Source organism: Balaenoptera acutorostrata, chromosome X (assembly GCF_949987535.1).
Source record: "Balaenoptera acutorostrata chromosome X, mBalAcu1.1, whole genome shotgun sequence".
In the NCBI taxonomy this organism is placed as follows: domain Eukaryota; kingdom Metazoa; phylum Chordata; class Mammalia; order Artiodactyla; family Balaenopteridae; genus Balaenoptera; species Balaenoptera acutorostrata.
This window is the reverse complement of record NC_080085.1, coordinates 66,379,857-66,403,115: the sequence shown is the minus strand read 5'-3', so window position 1 is coordinate 66,403,115 and position 23,259 is coordinate 66,379,857. Positions and strand designations below refer to the sequence as shown.

Below are 23,259 nucleotides of genomic sequence, written 5' to 3'. Positions count from 1 at the left end.
CAGTACAGTCAGTTACCAGAAACCTGTACTTGTCAGAGTCTTTTCCATGAATTTCTTGAAGATGAAACTCTTTTATAGGAACATATTTGCAAAATCATCAGAGTACACCCAGAACTGTCTGTAAATGACAAAAGACTTAAAAATGACCATGGTTAAAGATTTGATGAAAGTTCATAATAATGCAGTTGACAAGAAAATTAGTTATTTCTGAGATATACATTTTAAAGTAATAACTAGGATTATTACTTATAACATTATACCAGAACATATAAGATTTTTAGACGTTTCCTGTAATGTCTGAAACATTTATATTAACATATTTCCATACATATTTCCATACAAATACAAATATAAGATTTTTAGAAATTTCATGTAATGTCTGAAACATTTATATTAACATATTTCCATACATATTTCCATACAAATACAAATATAAGATTTTTAGAAATTTCATGTAATGTCTGAAACATTTATATTAACATATTTCCATACATATTTCCATACAAATACAAATATAAGAATTTTAGAAATTTCATGTAATGTCTGAAACATTTATATTAACATATTTCCATACATATTTCCATACAAATACAAATATAAGATTTTTAGAAATTTCATGTACTGTCTGAAACATTTATATTAACATATTTCCATACATATTTCCATACAAATACAAATATAAGATTTTTAGAAATTTCATGTAATGTCTGTGTTTATGATGGAAGATTTATTTTATTTTATTTTATCTTATTTTATTTTATATATTTATTTGGTTGTGCCAGGTCTTAGTCGCGGCAGGCGTGCTCCTTAGTTGCGACTCTTTGGCTCCTTAGTTGTGGCATGCGAACTTTGGTTGTGGCATGCATGTGGGATCTAGTTCCCTGACCAGGGATCGAACCTGGGCCCCCTGCATTAGGAGTGTGAGTCTTAACCACTGTGCCACCAGGGAAGTCCCGACAGAAGATTTTTTTTTTTAACTTGAGCCTTTAAATTGAGCATAACGAAGCTGTCATTTTTAGGTGTTCAGTTTATGTGGGATTGCTGCTGTGAGTCTGTAAAAAAAACAAAGAAATCTCCAGGTTCAGGATGCATTCTCGCCCACTGCATGGGCCTTGGTAAGACTTTACAGGTAAGAACATGAAGGTATTCTGTTCTTGTGCATTCATTAATTCAAGAATATGTATTCGTTTATGTTCCAGGCACAGTTGTAGGGGCTGGAGATAAAGCAATGAACAAGAATAACAAGATTTCTCACTCAAGAAGCTTATATTCTGGTGGGGGAGAGAGGTTTTAATCAAATAAAATAAGAAATATTTACTTTCAGATAATAAATGTTAAGGAAGAATAGAGAGGGAAAGCATCTTTTAGGAAGTGATCTTTGAGCAGAGATCCTAATGAAGTGAAGGAGTAGGGTTACAGGCATAGCCAGTAAAACTGCAAAGAGTCTGAGGTGGAAATGAAGTTCCTTTACAACACTGTTTTTTTTTTTTTTTGGCCGTGCTGCGTGGCTTTGCAGGATCTTAGTTCCCCAACCAGGGATTGAACCTGCGCCCTTGGCAGTGAAAGCACCGAGTCCTAACCACTGGACCACCAGGGAATTCCCGACTTTTTAACAGTCTGTGATCCTTTAGTAATGAGAACATAATATATTTTTCACTATTAAAATACTACATTTCTGAATGCAGGAAGTTGCAGGAAGACTGCAGGAGTTGTAGCAGAGATGTGGAATTAGTTTATATATATAAAATTTCAAGCCATAAGACAATTACTATAGATTCAGTGAGAACACTTTACATGGAAGAATACTCGGTAACATAATTCTCTTCTAAATGAGCAGTGGTATTTTCTGAAGATCATAAGGATGTTCTCTGGGGACTAGGGACTTAGTAGCTGTTTTGGTGTGGTTACTTTTTATATTCATATTATTATTACTGATCATAGAATCATGGAGCTTTAGAGTTGGAAGGATCTTATATATCATCTAGTTGAAGTCCCTTATTGTACCTATCTCTTTCCCTGTTGACCTTTGGTTGGTTGCTTTATTGTTTAAACAAAAAAACAAAAAAACAAAACAAACCCCAAAAACCCAACTATTGTAAGTTTGCTCAATTTATTAACTTTTTTTGCAGATATTTAAATGAAGGTGGCAACTTAATTTGTTTTCTTGTAGGTGGTAAGCTTTCTTCATACGGTTCTTTTGTGTGACAAATTGGATTTCAGCACAGCTTTAGTGGTTTGTCCTCTTAATACTGCTTTGAATTGGATGAATGAATTTGAGAAGTGGCAAGAGGGATTAAAAGATGATGAGAAGCTTGAGGTATCATATTTAGAATGTTTTCTATTATCAGAATAACTGCATGAAATTCATATAGTAAAATAAAAAGATTTTTAATTACCAATGATGCATATTTCAGTGGGGATATTTAGTATTCATACATTCCTACCTTTAAAAATCTTTATTTCCTCACAAAAGGTCTCTGAATTAGCAACTGTGAAACGTCCTCAGGAGAGAAGCTACATGCTGCAGAGATGGCAAGAAGATGGTGGTGTTATGATCATAGGCTATGAGATGTACAGAAATCTTGCTCAAGGAAGGAATGTGAAGAGTAGGAAACTTAAAGAAATATTTAACAAAGCTTTGGTTGATCCAGGTAAGATATTAACAGGCACTGAGATAAAGAAACAAGTTGAATGAAAAATATGCTTATATTTAACAAATACTGATTGACCAACTACTAAGTAGCTGGTTTTTGTTTATCATTCAAGTTTTTGCCTTCTGTTTGTTTCTTAGTATAATTTCATTAAGATGAAATCACCCTTAATATTGCCAGATGTTCAGAATTCATTTGCTGAATATGGAAGTGTTTGAGGTTTTCAGGGGAGACCTTGTAAACAATTAAAAATTCACCAGGTACCTGTGTCACAATTGCAGATTCTTCTGACTGTCTGAGTATTAGATGATTACAAGAGCTCTCTCCATGCTCTGAAAACAGTTCTTTATGTTTCTTTCCCAACTTTATGTCATTAGAAGAATTGGCTGCATTTTTTCCGTCTTTTAAATGGTCATCACTATGGAAGGTTAATATTTGCAATGCTGTCATTCCTTCTAACAGTAATCTTCATGATGCAAGATCCAAATATTTGATTCTTACTTGCGACTTGTAAAAGCAGCAAGTTGTACGATCCGCAGAACCAATTAATATTTAGTTGTTTGTATTCTATATTTTTTCCTTTTCAAACTTTATTTTGTCATATCTAATTACTTTAAGACACTGTTGAGGCTTTAGATGTTTTTTGAGAAAGTCCAATTTTTCACTGCCAAAATAATTTAGAATTATTTAATCCAAGTATTATTTAGAATCCTTGGCTTTGCCCCTTTATAATTTTACTTTTAATTTTTAATTTATTTTTTCAGCTTTATTGAGGTTTAATTGAGAAGTAAAATTGTAACATAATTAAAGTGTACAATGTGATGATTTGATATATGTATACACTGTGAAAGGATAACCCCCTTTGAGTTACACATGATTACCTCACTTAGTTTTCTTTTTCTTTTTTGGTCAGAACATTTATGCTCTACTCATTTAGCAGATTTCAGTTATACAATACATTGTTATCAGTCGCCATGTTATTACGATGTTATTTATACATTAGGTCCTCAGACCTTATTCATCTTATCACTGAAAGTTCGTACCCTTTTGCCTCTTTTTTTAGATAATGATGTAATTAGCATGTGCCAAACTAATTGCCATTGTAAGTGTTAAGGCCTAATAATAAGCTTATCATTTTCTCATGATTAAAATAGTCGTCTAGAAGTCCTGTGGTTGTTTTGTTGTCAGAGAGCTATAAGCTAGTGAATAGCATGTTTTTCAGAAGGTTTCCTTGGAACAGTTTAAACAAGTTTCACATGCTTAATATGGTGATCATGAGGAAATGCATTAAAAAGAAATTAAAGCTCATAACATGAAGAGTAATGTTTGTTATTTCCATGTAAGTCATTTAGTGACATTTAAAAAAATTTATTTTGGAATGTTTTGTGATTTTTTTATTTACAGAAAAGTTGAAATGATAGTAAAGAACGCTCCCATTTACCTTGCACTCAAATCCCCCACTGTTCATCTTACATTGCCATGGCAGATTTGTCAAAACTAAGAAATTGGTATATTATTAACTAAACTCCAAACTGTATTTGAATTCTACCAGTTTAATATTACTGTTCACTTTCTGTTCCAGGATCTCATCCAGGGTACCACATTGCATTTAACTGTCATGTCTCCACAGTCTCCTCTGGTCTGTGACAGTTTCTTACTCTTTCTTTTATTTTCTGTTATCTTGTCAGTCTTGTGGAGTGCTGTTAAAGTATCCTGTAGGATGTTCACTAGTATCTGTTGTTTTTCTTGTGATTAGACTGGGCTTATAGGTTTTTGAAATAATGTACTAGAGGTGTAGTATCCTTCTCCTCACATTAGATCAAGGGTAAATTAGATCCACATGACATCACTAGTGATGTTAATTTTCATCACTTGGTTAAGGTAGTGTTTGCCAGGTTTCTCTGCTGTAGAGTTACTGGTTTCACCTGTGTCTGTTCTTTGCCGGTCACTAAGTCTAGCCCATCCAAGTGGGGGGAGGGCAAAAATTAAGCTCCATCTCTTGTAGTGGGCAGTATCTACACTTAAATTTGGAATTTTTCTTTAAGAAAGATTTGTCCCTTCTTACACATTTATTTAATCAGTCATTGATTTATATCAGGATAGATTAATCATCTATTATTAGTTTATGTGTTAGAACTAGCACTGTATTATTTATTTTGTTGCTCAGATTGTTCCAGTTTGTCCACTGGGAGCTCTTTCAGATTGGTTGCTGTATCCCTTTGATGTTTCATTCTTTTGATTTTTTTGAGCACTTCATTACTTTCTGGTAGTATGCTCTAGGATCATGTTAATTTGTCCTTGCCCCGGAGTCCATCATTTCAACAAGGAACCATGCGTGGTTCCTTTCACTGAAAAATGGTGTTTACGAACCAAGATCTGGGCACTGGGTGTGTTTGTTGCTACTGCAGTGTCACTGCTTCTAGGTTCACTCAGCAGACAGAACTAGGTGATAGGTCTATGAATCCAGGTATATACACAAATCTATCTGTGTGTGTGTGTGTGTGTGTGTGTGTGTTTATAAACATAAACTTGATGTCATAATGATATATTTGACTCTAATTCAGTATCATAGGGTTCATTTTAGTCTTTTTTTGTTATTCTGTTACTTGTCTTTTTCAACAGTGAGAATCTTGGCTTCAACCATCCACCATCCATTTACTTATTTATTCAGCCTCATCATATATGTAAAGTAGTTTTAGAATTATTAACCTATACCCTTGTGAGAAACAAATTTACCAACTAGAGTACAGTGCTTGTGTATGATTGTTTTTGTCTGTAGCTTTATAATTTCCAAACATCATTTTCTAAAGTTACATAGGTCAGTTCCTTCATTTTATTTGCATACATTAAAGTTTATTCTTTGTAATGTAGAGTTTAATGTTTTTTTAAAAAATTGAGGTATACTTCATTTACAACATTATGTTAGTTTCAGGTGTTCAGCATAGTGATTCAGTATTTTTACAGATCATACTCTATTAAAAATTATTACAAGATAATGGCTATAATTCCCTGTGCTATATGATATATCCTTGTTGCTTATGTGTTTTATACATAGTGATTTGTATCTTTCAGTCTCATATCCCAATCTTGCCCCCTCCCCCTTCTCTCTCCCCACTGGTAACCACTAGTTTGTTTTCCATATCTGTGAGTCATTTTCTGTTTTGCTATACACATTTGTTTGTTTTGTTTTTTAGATTCCACATGTAAGTGTTATCATACAGTATTTGTCTTTCTCTGTTTGACTTATTTCACTAAGCATAGTATTCTCTAGATCCATTCATATTGCTGCAAATGGCAGAATTACATTCTTTTTTATAGCTGAGTAACATTCCTCTGTGTGTGTGTGTGTGAGAGAGAGAGAGAGAGAGAGAGACATCTTCTTTATCCTTTCATCTGTCGACAGTTGGTTTGCTTCCATATCTTCTCTCTTGTAATTAGTGGCGCTCTGAACATTGGTGTGTGTGTATCTTTTCAAATTATTGTTTTCAGTTTTTCCAGTTGTATCCCCAGGAGTGGAGTTGCTGGATCATATGGTAGTTCTAGTTTTAGTTTTTTGAGGAACCTCCTTACTGTTTTCCATAGTGGCTGTAACAATTTATATTCTCACCAACAGTGCACAAGGGTTCCCTTCTCTCCACATCCTCACCAACACTTGTTATTTCTTGTTTTTTTTTGTTTGTTTGTTTGGTTTTTTTTTAATCATAGCCATTCTAATAGGTGTGAGGTGATATCTCATTGTGGTTTTAATTTGCATTTTCCTGATGATTAGTGATGTTGAGGAGCTTTTTATGTACCTGTTGCCCATTTGTATGTCTTCTTTGGAAAAATGTCTCTTCAGATCCTCTGCCCATTTTTTTTTTTAATATTTTCTCCCCAACAGTAACGTGGTAACATCACTGAGGACACCGTAAGTGCACTGTCATTCATATTTGTTTGTTTGTTTGTTTTTTATATATTAACTCTACTTTCTTATTTTTTGTTTTCTTTCTTTTTTTAATTTATTTTTATTTTTGGCTGTGTTGGGTCTTCGTTTCTGTGCGAGGGCTTTCTTTAGTTGCGGCGAGTGGGGGCCACTCTTCATCGTGGTGCGCGGGCCTTTCACTGTCATGGCCTCTCTTGTTGCGGAGCACAGGCTCCAGACGCGCAGGCTCAGTAGTTGTGGCTCACGGGCCCAGTTGCTCCGCAGCATGTAGGATCTTCCCAGATCAGGGCTCGAACCCGTGTCCCCTGCATTGGCAGGCAGATTCTCAACCACTGCGCCACCAGGGAAGCCCCCTCTGCCCATTTTTAAATTATATTGTTGTTTTTTTTGCAAGCATGTATTTTATGTTGCAATATATGGATGTTCCCAAGGCCACTCTCAGGTTCAGTAATTCACTAGGACTCACAGAACTCAGAGAAGCCTTTATACTCATGGTTATGGTTTATTACAGTGAAAGGATACAGATTAGAATCAGCAACAGGAAAAGGCACGTAGGACAGGGCCCAGGAGAGTTCCACACCCAGTTTGTTAGTGGAATCGTGCAGACAGCACTTACTTCTCCCAGAAATGATGTGTGACAATACACATGGAGTTTTGCCAACCAGACACACTCATCCGAGCCTTGGTGTCTAGAGTTTGGGCTTGGTCACATAGACGTGGTTGACCACCCATGTGGGTGATCTTAGTCTCTAGCCCCTCCAGAAGTTGAGAAGATGCCACATGACCAAAGCTGCTCTCCCTTCACCCCGCATCATGTTAGCATAGACTGTCTGATGTGTCCCAAGCCATCCAGGTGAGCAGAGATATTTTTATCAGGTCAGACAGGAGTTTAGAGATTACCTCCCTAGAGGTGGAGGCAAAGGCTAAACTTTTCTTTGGGCCAGATTAATCCTTTACTACATATATGTATATATAGATAAAAACCACCCTGTTTGAGGTGGTTGTTTAAATACAAATGGGATCATAATATAGATATTGAAACTCTTCTTTTTGTTTAATAATATAAATAACATATTTGGCATATCTTTCAAGGTTATTACATAGAAATCTACATCATTAATTTTAGTTCTGTGACATTCCATTATAGCATAGTTTTATTAACCCCCTTTGCCAAGCTTCCAAGTTGTTTCCAATTTTGCACCCTAAATAAACAATAGTTCAGAGAATATTTTATGTATCTTGGGGTACTCGTGGAAGTATACCTTAAGGATAAATTCCCAGAAATTGAAATTTGGGTCAAGGGTGCACATATTTTACATTTTAAGAGGTACTGTAAAATTGTCTTCCAAAATGTTTGCTACTAATTTAGACTTCCACAAAGAGTATATGAGAGTACTTGCTTCACCACACCCTCATGAACACTGAATATTAGGTGGTAGAAATCATTTAAATCACTTGTGTAAAAGGTAATTTACAAAGCAAGATACATATTTTAGTTTTTAGAAAGTTGATTAGCAATTTAAAAATGTCTTACTATTCATGTAGCCCCATCTAAATACTGAATAACAATTGTGTTGTTTGATCAGGCATACTGAAGGAGTTACTTTTTTAAAAATTTATTTATTTATTTATTTATTTTTGGCTGTGTTGGGTCTTCGTTTCTGTGCAAGGGCTTTCTCCAGTTGCGGAGAGCGGGGGCCACTCTTCATCGCGGTGCGCGGGCCTCTCACTGTCGCGGCCTCTCCCGTTGCGGAGCACAGGCTCCAGGTGCGCAGGCTCAGTAGTTGTGGCTCACAGGCCTAGCCTCTCCGCGGCATGTGGGATCTTCCCAGACTGGGGCACGAACCCGTGTCCCCTGCATTGGCAGGCGGATTCCAAACCACTGCGCCACCAGGGAAGCCCTGAAGCAGTTACTTTTGAAATCATGTAGAAGATGCATTTTCTATAATGCCTAACATACAGGGGATAATTTGACAACTGATATTGTTTAAATCAATATTTAAGTAATTTGTGTGTACGTTAAGCAGCAAGCAAATTGTGTTTATAGGATACTTTAGCAAAGATACATATGGTTATTTTCATAAAATAATCATATGTATTTCTTTTGAAAGAGTCACTCTCAGCTATGAGATCTTTTATAGCTTGGAAAGTGTTTTCCCCCCAACCCCCATACCCATGTAACAATCAGTTTAGCGGTCCTTTATCAGTTAAATTTTTCCCCAGCAATGGGTATTAGTTATTAGGAATAAGTCAAATGGGAAATACTACTTGGCCTATTGTGATTTATATATTATTTCTTAAAATGTAACTTTTGAAATTTGTTGTTTCATGTATATATAAATTGCTCTTAGTCTCAGTTGATAGTTTTAACTTGATGCATTAGTGCTGAAATGTATCTTTAGATACTGTTTTTCATTTATAAAAGATACTTTTTTTTTTCAGATACCCCAGATCTCTTGGGATCTTTTCATCTGTGTGATTATTTCTATTCTTGCCTATTTTTGTACTCTCAGAGAACCTTAAGTACCATCCATAGTAGTACTTTAATACTCTACTTTAATAAAATTAATACTAGTGAGAGCCACATTAACCATATACAGATAAAATATAACTTCTTATCCGGATGTTGTTTTATCTTTCCACAAGAGCAGCACTGTAAAACGATTAACTTTACTTAAATGGATTATATTTTTAGTTTTATTATATGTTAATTAAATGTTGTTTTTCTAGGCCCTGACTTTGTTGTTTGTGATGAAGGCCATATTCTAAAAAATGAAGCATCTGCTGTTTCAAAAGCTATGAATTCTATACGATCAAGGAGGAGGATTATTTTAACAGGAACCCCACTTCAAAATAACCTAATTGAGTGTGAGTCAATATCTGTAGTTATGCTATAGAGTATTGGCATTGCCTCAGATATATTTTTGCCACGTCACCATCTGCCTATCTTTAGTTTATTCTAGTATAGTCTCTGACCATGAACTACATAGGTCCATTCTTAGTCTACTGTAAAAGTATACCATTCATTTCAAGTGGAATGTTTTATGAATATAAATGGTAAACCACAGTCAAGAGGTGTGCCATTATGAGTGTTCAAATACAAATATAGAATTTAAAGTATATGCAAGGTATCAGAAGTCTTAATGATTGCTTAAAAATACAAATGCATTTGTGACTATTCAGGAGATATTGTAACAAAATATATCCAGTTTTGGAGGAGGTACTGATAGGAAATTGAAAAGAAATGCTAAGCATGAAAGTTTTAGGAAGGTGGAGATTGGAGGAGAGCTGTGTTGAATTGATGTCAGGATACAGTTTGCTGAGGCTGAGGATAGATGATATGAACCCAGGGAAGTGACTTGTGAATTTCCCTCATTTTCATATGTGTGTGGTGACACTAAAGAGGGAACATGAGTTACTCAGAAAATAACAAATTGAAATTTCCCATTGTAATCTGTTCTGATAGCTTTTTGTTATTTTTATGTTATTTCCATTCTTTTGGTGTATTTATAGTTACTGTTTTTTATTTTATTATTTGTAATACTGGTTATTGTCTCACTTTGTCCTTGTTTATATTTATCTATAATATGTATCTATATTTTATCTTTATTTTTGTCTGTTCCAGTTTCCCCCTTTTCTGTTGCCCCATTTATAGACTGTTGCCCTGTTTCACATTGTGGTCCCATATAGTATAGGGCAACTGATTACTCTGTTAAGGACTTCTGGAACTAAATCAGTTAATACAAAATTTGATATAGTAGTTTATTACCTGATTTTATTATTTTGTTTCAGTATCTATGTTTTTTTCACAAGATCCCCTTGCTGACCATAAAATCATGGTTAGAATTATAGAGCAGTTGTTTTATACTCAGTATCTATTAAAAAGACTAGTGAGTTCAAATAAAATGTTCTTTGGTGTTTTCTTAAACATTCGTGTCTAGAATTTGGGGATGGGTTTTATTTGAGTTTCTCATCTGATTTAGGTAATCCAGTTCTAGATCATACTGATAACCAGTATTAGTCTACACTCAGTTTGGTGTTCTTTCTTTGTAGCTTAATTGTAATGCTTCCATGGCATGCCTTTTTGACACGAGCATTTTATCAGAGAATTGTTCTCAGTTCTTTTAGCCGTTACTGTTGTTAATGAACTAATATCTTCTTTCTTAGATCATTGCATGGTTAACTTTATCAAAGAAAATTTGCTTGGATCCATTAAGGAGTTCAGGAATCGATTTATAAATCCAATCCAAAATGGTCAGTGTGCAGATTCTACCATGGTAGATGTCAGAGTAATGAAAAAACGTGCTCACATTCTCTATGAAATGTTAGCTGGATGTGTTCAGGTACAAGTCCATTCCACAGTAATAAAATATTGTTACTTTGATATATTGCAATCTCAAAATGTTTTCTGAATTCAAACTTTGTATTTTCTTTCTCCTTTCAGCATGTATCAATAGTTTTATAGTTAAATCTCTTTGCAGTCTCTTCCAAAGTTTATGCAGCATTGAACTTAAAAAAATTGCATTGAGAGGTTTAGAACATAATTGATTAATTCGTTTGCTGGGTGTATAACTTCATATGTTAATATGTTCATATTCAGATTTTCTCATCCTTAAGATAGGGAGTATGTAAAAGAAACACAGCTATTATGATTAAGAAATTTCTGTGCTCACCTAATTCTATAGTATAGTATTCCAAACCTCATTTGTTTGAAATGGTTTTAGGAAAGGCAATTATGAATTATGAGTGAAGCCATATTAATGTAATCCTGAAGAAACAGTTTTATTAATTCCAAGTACGTACAGTAACCTTAATGGGCTAATAGTGTTGTTTACACACGGATCTTCAGTAAACCTTTGTTAAAATGAGTAGATAAGTATGTAGAGACTGACCAAGCAGTTGGTCAGTCTGCATTTTTTCTTAGTTCTGTATTTTTCTTAAGACACTAGATATTAATGGTAGCAAAAAAGATGTAACAGATGAGACAGGCTATCCTTTTGACTGAATATACTACCATTACATAAGGTGAAGTCATCCTGTTTGTTCAGGTTAGCCAGAGGTACTAGCAAGTACTGTATTTCTGTATTACTGCTGCTACTTAGGCAGTGTTTTTCTGGTTTAGGTAGTCATTTGTATCTAGCACATTAGTGTTCTTTCTTTCCTGTTTCTATATTAAATGGTTTCAAGAGTGCCTATACTTGGCTTGTTTTCTCAGTTGGGCAAACATTCCCCCTGACATTATGTGTTATCCTCTGGCATGTTGGCACATCTTACCCAAAGGATAACCCAGACTGCATCGAACTTTGATTCAACGGTTTTACTGTATGATTAAAGCAAGTCTTTTTGCTAGCACTACCTACTATATCCCCTCCCCACCTTTTTTTCTTTTCTTTTTTTCTATATAGAGCAGACCATTTGAAAACCTAAATTGCTCACTTGGTAATATGGCCACTTCAATTTAAAACCTGCCTGGTGTGTTGCAGTATCTTTTTACCAGTGCATCATATTGTATAGTCACATGAAATACATTAACTACAATTATATGGGATCATTGTGTGATTAAAGAGGGTAAATATGTTTAAGTAAATGTTTTCTTATATGTCTGGTACCTATTTATTTATGTACATTTTTTTAGTTGCAAGCAATGATAATTCTTAGAACAGTTAGTTCCTGTCATATATTTAACTAATTTTCATTCTCTTTCTATTAATTGCAGAGGAAAGATTATACAGCATTAACAAAGTTCTTGCCTCCAAAACATGAATACGTGTTAGCTGTGAGAATGACTCCTATTCAGTGCAAACTCTATCAGTACTACTTAGATCACTTGACAGGTAACAAATACACTTAGTTTATTGTTTTTGTTTTCTCTCTTAAAGCATTCTTTTTCTGAAGAATGCTGTCTTGATAATTTCACCATGTCAGTTGTTCTTTTGCAATTTTGCATTTGCATAAAATGGGTATGTTTATATTGTAAAAGCACAAAATATTTCTAATTAAAAAAACTAATATTCAAGATAAATAAAATTCCAGTGTATTATTAAAAAATATCCAACCACGTTAATAATAAAAAAACTGTAAATCAAATTTATGAAATCATTTCTTAGGTATCAAATTGACAAAGTTTGAAGGGAAAAAAAGGCAAAATACAAAGCAGGGCACATATTATGTCCCAATGTTACAATAAAAATATGCACAAATGCCTAAAATACACAAACATGTTAATAACAGGTTATTTTCTGGGTGATGACATTATGCGGAACTTTATTTTGTACTATTTTCTATGTGCTTTTTAAAAATACAATGAATAGATATTGTTTCATCATCAGTAAACTCGTGTGTTTGTGTGTGTCTGTGTGCCCAAGGTTGTCACTGTTCGCAGAGCAAAACTTTAGTTTCTGTTTGGTCTGGAGTGAATTTTTTTGCTTGTTAGTCACTTTATTCTGGTACCTTTCCCCAAGTGATGTGCCAGATTTATTTAGGAGCTACAGGTTAGAAGGCACCCTTCAGCCATTGTGGATACAATAGTTGATCAAAAAATAATGGAGGGTGGAGGTGTATACACACATACTAGAATGATACTTCATATCCTATCAATAGTTAAAGTAATACTCTGTGACAGCAGTGCATTTTAGAAAGTAGAATAATGATGATAGTCCTCAACAGTTGTTCTGCTTTGGGGAAAAGAGGATTTGAATGTTTGTATTTTATAGAAATGTTGTTTTGCTGTATTATAAAAACAGAATTTTCTGACTGACTTTTGGAAGGAGATCATTTCCAGCAAGGCACACAGTTTCATTTGTATAGTAATCATAAGCTATTAGATTTATTGTATCAGTACCATTCTGTTTTGAGTGACAAAAATTGCAGACATAAGTAACCAAATATAGAAATTCCAATGAGAGAGAGAAAGAGAGGGATTATCAGACCTATCTTTCATTAATCTCTGAGTAATAAAGGGTACTAAATTTGGTCATTTAATATTTTCTGCATTTGAAATTTTGTTTTATTGTGAGGAATGTACTAGATGTTTTCAAATATTAAAGAATCAGTTGTCTTTAATAACCAACAGCAAAATGTTAATAGCTCTTGTATAGATATTAAAATGTACTCTTTTTGAGAGCAATGCAGTATTTAAGAATTAAAGAGGCCTCATTCTTTGTGACTTCAGTTGATAGGAGTAAATATCTAAAGTACTAATTGCCAAAGCTTCTAAACTCAGAAAGGTATAATTGCTAAATTATTATCTGGTGCCATGAATCTTTCAGTCATGAGAATGTCTTGGGTTTTCCCCCTACTAAATGTGATGTTTTATTTTCCTTAAAGTAGAATAACCTGAGTTAATAGCCCCCTTGAAAAAACTTCCATAAAAGGCTAAATGGATTATATTAAAGGTTACTTTATCTTGATTCTCACTACAAACCATCAAAGTGTTTCTCCCAAAATGTCATTCACCTATCTCACTTGTATTTAAAATGTTTGGTATTTTTTCTGTTACATATTCCAGAAATTCTTTTGTTTCTATATTTGACTCTTTTTATATTTGACTTGGCTTTTAAAAGTTCACATAAATTTTGCTTTTGATACTAACAACAATTTGATGTTAATTTTAGTAGTGATAATTTATAATATATTTAATATTTACAGAATTAAAGTCATGAGAGGCTAAATTAATGAATTTCAAGAAAATTAACATCCTCTTAATTTTCCTTTGTTCTCTAAAAAGTATAATCCTGCAGTCTTCCTTTTACCATCAAGTATCAGAAGTTTATATTTACATGTAAGCCTCTGCCTTCAGTAAACAACTTTAGGTTTTACAAGTGTGAATACTTAGTTTTCAGACAGCCTGATTTTAAGCTGAAATCAGTATTAAAATCCATACACTGTCTTAAGGAATGCAAAGATGGAGCACATAAAAAGACAGTCCACAAATTGGAAGAAAATATTTGTAAGTCACTTTCCTAAAACGGGGATAATATCCAGAATATATAAAGAACTCTTACAACCTAACAACAACAGCAATGAAAAACCAAACAAGCCGATTCAAAAATGGGCAAAGTTTTCAATAGACATTTCTCCAAAAAAGATATACAAATGACTGATAAGCACATTAAAAGATGCTCTACATCATCATTAGTTATTCAGGAAATGTAAATTGAAACCAAGAGATACCACTTCACACCCAATAGGATGACTATCACATAAAGAAAGATAATAAGTGTTGGCAATGATACGGAAAAATTAGAACCCTGGTGCATTGCTGCTAGGAATATAAAATGATACAGCTCCTGTGGAGAAAGTAGTGTGGCAGTTCCTCAAAGAGTTAAACAGAGAGTTACCATATGATCCAGCAATTCCACTTCTAGGTAGAATTCCACTTTCAAAATAATTGAAAGCAAGAACTCTAATAGATACTTACCCATTCATGTTTACATAGCATTATTCATAATAGCCAAAAAGATGGAAGCAATCCAAGTCTTCATCAAGTAATGAATAGAAGAACAAAATATGATATATGCAAACAATGGAATATTACAGTCTTAGAAAGAAATCCTGACATGAACGGATCCTGAAGACATCATGTTAAATGAAATAAGCCAGACACAAAAGGACAAATCCTGTGTGATTACACTTAGAGGTGCCTGGAATAGTCAGATTCATTTAATGGGTACAGAGTTTCTGTTTAGGGTGATGGAAAAAAGTCTTAGAAATGGAGAGTGCTGATGGTTGCACAACATTTCAGTTATACTTAATGCCACTGAACTGTACTCTTAAAAAATATAGAACAGTAATATCCTTTTGTCTCTAAAAATGAATGGGTCTAAGTGCCACACATTAGAGGTTGATTCAGTGGTTCTGGAGTAGGGCTCAGGCAGCTGCATTTTTATAAGCCCTTTAGGTGATTTTGATGTACCCTCTGCTTGAGTATCACTGCTCTAACTGATGCTCAGTATGATTGGCCGTCAGGGAAATGTAAATCAAAACCAGAACAAGATACAGGCATACCTCAGTGTCTTAAGTGTTCAAGTGAAAGGAAGACTCACTTGTCATTATGTATTTACTTGCCCTTTTTTGTGCTTGTATTTCCAAATAAAGCCATTTGGCGTCAAAACATTTTATTTTTAGGATAGAATGATTCAATAATAATTGTCAATTCTCTTTTGTATAGAGAACATTTTTCTGTGGATGTTTATTTGGCCAACTTATTAGCATATTCTTTTTATGTGGTTCCCATTCCTCACAAAGAATATCAACTCTAACACATATCAATACTGTAGGTAGAGGAGACTTCAGTTTTTCCCCTTTAACATTCTACCCGAGCCAGTTAGGCCTAAAAGTCTTATGAAATTTTTTTTAATAGAAGATGTTTATGGTATGTACAAGAGTAGTTCCCACCCACCAAAATAAAAATTGACTTTTTAATCAGCCTTTCTTGGAGAATAAATGGTAGTTGTTCAGCTTACTTTATTTTGAAATCTCTCATTTCTTCACATTAATTTCAAAAACTCGTAAGGCTTTCAATATTGGATAGAACAGCTAGGCAGAAGATCAGCAAGGAAATAGAAGACTTGAAAAACACTTATGAATCAACTAGGCCTAACAGGCATCTGTAGAACAGTCCGTCCAATAGGAGCAGAATGCACATTCCTCTCGAGTGCACATGGAACATTCTCCAAGATAGACCATATTTTAGAGCATAACACAAGCCTCATTTAATATAAAAGGATAAAATCCACACAAAATATTTTCTTTAACCACATTAGAATGAAATTACAAACCAATAACTGAAGGAAAGTGAGAAAATTCACAAATATGTATAAATAACATGCTCTTAAGTAACTAATGAGTCAAAAGAAATCACAAAGGAAATTAGAAAACATTTAGAGGTAAATGAAAATGAAAACATAAGATACTAAAATAGGAGATGCAGGTAAAGCAATGCTTCCAGGGAAATTTATGGCTGTAAATGCCTATATTAAGGAAGAAGATCTCAAATTTATAACTAACTTTCTACCTTAAGAAACTAAAATAAGAGCAAACTGAACCCAAAGCAAGAAGAAGGAAGGAGATAATGAAGACTAATCAGAAATAAATATAAAGGAGAAAAGGAAAACAGTAGAAAATTATTGAAGCCAAAACTTGGTTTTTTGAAACAATCAAGATAATTGATAACTTTTTAGTTGTACTTACAAAGTAATAAATAGAGCAGATACAAATAACTAAAATCAAGAATGAAAGAGCATTACTACTGACCTTACAGAAATAAAAGAATTATAACGGAATGCTATGAACAGTTGTATATCAAGAAATTAGATGCCTCATTTTCACAGCAATGATTTCTGTCATACACAGTGGAAATACCTCTAATCAGGCAAAATAATCAGTACCAGACTTTTATGCATTTTTATTCATATTTCATATCATTACTGAATATACTCTTGTCCCTCATGGAGACAAGACATTAATTATCAGTGAATTTACATCTTTTAAAACTGTGGACAGAAAAATGTTACTGCTTAAATGCTGTTTTTTAAAAAAGTCAGCTTTGGGCTTCCTTGGTGGCGCAGTGGTTAAGAATCCACCTGCCAATGCAGGGGACACAGGTTTGAGCCCTGGTCAGGGAAGGTCCCGCATGCCACGGAGCAACTAAACCCATGCGCCACAACTACTGAGCCTGCGCTCTAGACCTCGTGAGCCACAACTACTGAGCCTGCGTGCCACAGCTATTGGAGCCCGTGTGCCTAGAGCCCGTGCTCCACAACAAGAGAAGCCGCCACAGTGGAAGCCCATGCACCGCAATGAAGAGTAGGCCCCGCTTGCTGCAACTAGAGAAAGCCCGTGCGCAGCAACGGAGACCCAATACAGCCAAAAATAAATTTATTAAAAAAAAAAAGTCAGCTTTGTTTTTCTGTGTTTTACCCTCTTGATGATTTTGTCATATTAATGAAATGTGCATTCATTTAATTTTCACTTCATTTTCATATGAAAAATATAATTTTGTTGAAATTACTCTAGGCAAAAGAAATCTATTTTTTTCAACATGAAAAGCATAAGTTTTAGAAGTAATTTTTTTTGGTGTAAGAATAATTGGAAAGAGTTGCTAAAATACTGTATACAGAGAGTTGCTTTATCTAAAGCAGAAGTTTGTAATCTAGGGTCTATGGTTAGAATCTAGGACCTGAATAAGAAAAACCTGAATAAGAAAAAAATTACATGTTTTCACTAACCTCTATCAAAAATACAGCATTTTTCCAATTATTAATGTAGGCAACAAACCAAAGTAGTATTAGTGTTAATTGTCACTTTGTTACCAATAGAAATCAGAAATATTTCTATATATTATTGTCATTACCGATATCTCAAATTTACCTTTATCAATGCTTCAGAATTTCAGGCAGTTGTTAAAATTACTGCTATAGTTTGTTATTTAATGCATTAATAAGGTACACATACCTCTATATCAAAAGTTTGTTTTTAAAAAAAAAAAAAAGTTTGTTTTTAAACATCTTGATAATTTCTGTATAATGGGTTTCTTTTGTAATCCTATTTATTTTATATGTTTTGAAATTTTCTGAGAAAGAGGGCCTATAAGATTCTCTACATGGCCAAAGGAGTCCGAGGCACAGATAAAGTTAAGGCCCTAATTTAGAAACACCTTGGTTGAATTAGAGAATCCTTATGTCTTTTTTTTTTTTTTTTTTTTTTAATCTATAACTTTATTCCATAGTACAGAGTACATTCAGCAATCTCAGTCAATCCATCACCTGCTGAACAAAGGCAGCAGGGCAGAGCATTTCTCGCCCCAACTCCCTTAGTGGAATCAAAAAAACCTATTTTTGATGGCAGTAGAAAATCAGTGGACCGTGCAGGCACCCCTCCTCAGCATTAAGGTAAAAGCGTGAAGACAAATCCAACAGCCCTGCAGCTGGCACAATTGGAAACAACAGAGGAATCCTTTGGTGATTTTGTCTGAGTTGCTAGAATTCATGGGTGAGGTTAACAAACGATGCCATCACCAAAACACAAGCAAGTGAAGTTCTTTGTCAACACATATGAAAATTCGGTCTTCCTGAACACTGCTGCCTTTGTGCTAAATTTTGTGACAAGTTCTAACAGCTTCATGCCTTTTCTAATTTCTCTGTGTGCTTTCATAACAGGTGCTTATAAAAATTAATCTTGGTCAGAGAGGGTGGTGAAGAGTGCTTTTGGGGGACAGACATTTTAACCTTAAGCTTTGGCCAGGACTGAAGCAGAGAAGGCAACCAAGAAACTGGTCATAAAGGAGAAAGAAAGAAAACAAAGATGCCTATTGCTATTCATTTGTAGTGTATCAACTTAGCCAGACCTTTAGACCTAGGGCACGGCCTACCTTTGTAATTTCCTGAAAATTAAAAAAGGAAAATGAAGAAAGACAACTGGAGAACTATAATTTGTGCTGTTTTGATTTCACATTTGTCCTGTGTTAGCAAGTATAGCACACCCAATGATGAGACAAGACCCCACCAACTTTGTTGCTAGAAATAGGAACCCTCTGAATTGTCTCTTGTTGATTTCTGACCTTTGCCTGAAGCTCTGCCTCACGCTTGCTCAGACACGAATCCCTTGGGTCTTTTCTTCCCTCATCACGTCTTACCGCCATATTGTGGATAAGCATCTTGTGAGATATTGGAGAATCCTTATGTCTTAACATTAACTCTTTTTTTCTTTTGATCAGGTGTAGGTAATAGCAGTGAAGGTGGAAGAGGAAAGGCAGGTGCAAAACTTTTCCAAGATTTTCAGATGTTAAGTAGAATCTGGACTCATCCTTGGTGTTTGCAGCTGGACTACATTAGCAAAGAAAATAAGGTAAATCAACTAACCTAAAGTTGATCAAAAGGTATCTGTTGGAAGCAGAATAACTTTAGGAAAAAGGTTGATCTGTATAGACGTACTGTATATTCAAAATTTTTTATTCTTTTTGGTACAGTAATTCAACTTATTTTATTTTTAGTTAATTACTATATGTTTGAATGCATTGTGATTATAGAAGGAGTGTTAAATGTTAATCTTTTTAAAAAATTTTTATTGAAATATAGCTGATTTACAATGTTGTGTTAGTTTCAGGTGTACAGCAAAATGAATCAGTTATACGTATACAGATATCCACTCTTTTTTAGATTCTTTTACCATATAGGTCATTACAGAGTATTGAGTAGAGTTCCCTGTGCTATGCAGCAGGCCCTTATTAGCTATCTATTTTATATATAGTAGTGTGTATTGTTAATCCCAATGTCCCAATTTGTCCCTCCCCACCCTTCCCCCTGGTAACCATAAGATTGTTTTCTATATCTGTAACTCTATTTCTGTTTTGTAAATAAGTTCATTTGTACCCTGTTTTTAGATTACACATATAAGTGATATCATGCAATATATGTCCTCTAACTTACTTTACTCAGTATGACAATCTAGGTCCGTCCATGTTGCTGCAAATGGCATTGTTTCATTCTTTTTTATGGCTGAGTAATATTCCGTTGTATATATGTGTCACATCTTCTTTTTCCATTTGTCTGTCGATGGACGTTTAGGTTGCTTCAGTATCCTGGCTATTGTAAATAGTGCTGCAGTGAACATTGGGATGCATGTATCTTTTTGAATTATGGTTTTCTTTGGGTATATGCCCAGGAGTGGGATTGCTGGCTCATATGGTAGCTCTATTTTTAGTTTTTTAAGGAACCTCCATACTGTTCTCCATAGTGGCTGTACCAATTTACATTCCCACCAACAGTGTAGAAGGGGGTTCCCTTTTCTCCACACCTTCTCCAGTCTTTATTGTTTGTAGATTTTTTGATGATGGCCATTCTGACTAGTGTGAGGCAATACCTCACTGTAGTTTTGATTTGCATTTCTCTAATAATTAGTGATGTTGAGCATATATTCATGTGCTTTTTGGCCATCTGTATGTGTTCTTTGGAGAAATGTCTATTTAGATCTTCCGTGCATTTTTTGATTGGTTTGTTTGTTTTTTTGATATTGAGCTGCATGAGCTGTTTGTATATTTCGAAGATTAATCCCTTGTCAGTTGCTTCATTTGCAAATATTTTCTCCCATTCTGTGGGTTGTCTTTCTGTTTTGTGTATGGTTTCCTGTGCTGTGCAAAAGGTTTTAAGTTTCATTAGATCCCATTTGTTTATTTTTGTTTTTATTTTCATTACTGTAGGAGGTGGGTCAAAGAAGATCTTGCTTCGATTTATGTCAGAGTGTTCTGCCTATGTTTTTCTCTAAGAGTTTTTATAGTATCTGGCCTTACACTTAAGTCTTTAATCCATTTTGAGTTTATCTTTTGTGTATGGTGTTAGAGAGTGTTGTAATTTCATTCTTTTACATGTATCGGTCCAGTTTTCCCAGCACCACTTATTGAAGAGGCTGCCTTTTCTCCATTGTATATCTTGCCTCCTTTGTCATAGATTAACATCTTGCATAACCATAGTAAAATGGTCAAAATGAAGAAATTAACATTGGGTTAGTACTATTAACTAAACAATAGACATTAATTGGATTTCATCAGTTTTTGTACTTACATCCTTTTTCTTTTCCATGATTCAATCCAAGATTTCACATTTCATTTATTATTCATATCTGTGATGTCTCCTTTATTTTTTCTAATCTATGATAGTTCTTCCTTATCTCATAACAATAAACTTATCCTTAAATGAAATAAACATTATTATAATTTCCAGTATAAATTGATATAAATTCTTAAAACATTCATTTTTTTTTTCTCTAGGGATATTTTGATGAAGACAGTATGGATGAATTTATAGCTTCAGATTCTGAAGAAACCTCCATGAGTTTAAGCTCTGATGATTATACAAAGTAAATTGAATACTTTTTGTGCCCTGTGTTGACATGTTTAAAATCCCTACTTGCTGATCATCCTCTAATAATTGGCACTTGTATCTTTCCTGTGTTTTCCTAATACTTTGAATTTGTTCATTATTTTTTTTAGAAAGAAGAAAACAAAGGGGAAAAAGGGGAAAAAAGATAGTAGCTCAAGTGGAAGTGGCAGTGACAATGATGTTGAAGTGATTAAAGTCTGGAATTCAAGATCTCGAGGAGGTGGTGAAGGAAATGTGGATGAAACAGGAAACAATCCCTCAGTTTCTTTAAAGCTGGAAGAAAGTGAGTCTGATAAATGTTGTTTATCATGGAACATTGATTTAGAAAATGTCATGTCATTGATGTCAGTGCTTTTTTCAGTTATTAATTATCCTCACTAGTTGGCTCAAAGGAATATCTTTCCTCAATTGGTAAGCATCTAGGATAATCAGATACAAGTAATAACAACAAATATTTGACGAATGTTGAATTACAAGCAAGCCATTGTGCTCTCTCTGGTATTTAAGAGGAAGGGAAAAAAGAAAAACTAACATTTATTTACATGTATATGCCTAAACTCTGTATTATTTTCACTCCATGTGTTAGCTAACTTAATTCTTGAGCAGCCTCACAATGCTGTTATATCTTTATTTTTATAAATGATTGGTAGAAGTGGGATTCAGACCTAGATATAGCCCATTTCAAACCCACCAGGGTAATTTCACTTAACTACTATATAAATAAGTGGAAGCATTTCAGATGATAAACTATGATTATAATTCATTTTATACAGTAAAACTAGTTTTATTGGTTTAGTGTTTTTCCTTTTTAATTGTTCATAATCTATATTTATTGTCTCTAGGTTTCCCCTGTTCAGGTACAGTTTGTGTCAGCTGTTTCTCTTTCTCTTTCTTTCTTTCTCTTGTGCATGAGTGTATACTCAGTGAAAGTCTTCCGTTGAACTTCCCAATGGCTAAAGTTATCTTTACTCATATCTACATTTGAAGGTTTAGTGTTCAGGCTCTGTATACTCCTAGTGCAGCCTGACTGGGTGTTTAGGAACTCCAGTGCTGGGAACAGATATCTGAATATTTGAAATATCAAATATCTAAAGACAAAACAGTGTAAATAACTCTAAATATGTAGCATTTGCGAATCATGGAGCAAAGCAGTAGAGACCATCTGAGAAGAGAGATGTGGATGCCAGCTAGGTGAATGATCCTGTGCACAGACAAGCTTAGCTGGTCTCAGGCCTTCAGCTGAACAAATTTGGTGATTCCTTGATAAACATTTCTCTCTTCAGTACCTCCTTGGGATAGACAGATGGCAGCCTAACCACAGACCCTGGCTTACTTCTCTAAGAAATCAGGGGAATAGTAAAAATTAAACTACAAAATTTCTTTTCTTGTTTTTCTCTCCTGTTACCCCATAAAGGCAGTTTATTATCAGCATTCATCTTCCAACTAGATTTAAAGTATGCTTTTCTAAGAGTAGTAAAGGAATGGTTATAGTTTAATTTAAGGTAGTGGGAAGCTCCTGTTATCTCCTCCCCTGGTCTCCTGACCTGCATTTTCACTTAAGTTCTCCTCAGTCTCTCATCTCGTAATTAGAAATAAATAGCTTAAAGTTTTTTTGCTCCTGGGAATGATTTTCTTAAAATATTCTTGTTAAATTTTTCTCATAACTTATGGTTAAGAGAAAAGAGAGAGTAGACTAACCAGTGTGTCTCATACTGTGCTCTAAGTGGATTACATAAAAGTATGCTGAGGTGTTGATGTGTTCATCACTTGGAACTATAGATGGGGTCTTATGCAGCTGGGACACCTTCAG

At 34.3% G+C, this 23,259-nt stretch overlaps 1 protein-coding gene across 10 annotated transcripts in view; it reads left to right on the top strand.

Annotated features, from left to right (window-relative positions):
* ATRX (ATRX chromatin remodeler) overlaps positions 1-23,259 on the top strand; it is a 245,445-nt gene that overhangs the window by 137,497 nt on the left and 84,689 nt on the right. For all 10 annotated transcript variants that reach the window (XM_057537602.1, XM_057537600.1, XM_057537595.1 and 7 more), the window contains 9 exons: positions 1,020-1,129; positions 2,171-2,317; positions 2,474-2,651; positions 9,304-9,441; positions 10,741-10,916; positions 12,290-12,407; positions 19,289-19,419; positions 21,338-21,426; positions 21,560-21,732. In XM_057537602.1, coding sequence (XP_057393585.1) covers positions 1,020-1,129; positions 2,171-2,317; positions 2,474-2,651; positions 9,304-9,441; positions 10,741-10,916; positions 12,290-12,407; positions 19,289-19,419; positions 21,338-21,426; positions 21,560-21,732 — 1,260 coding nt within the window. The remainder of the gene's footprint in view (positions 1-1,019; positions 1,130-2,170; positions 2,318-2,473; positions 2,652-9,303; positions 9,442-10,740; positions 10,917-12,289; positions 12,408-19,288; positions 19,420-21,337; positions 21,427-21,559; positions 21,733-23,259) is intronic.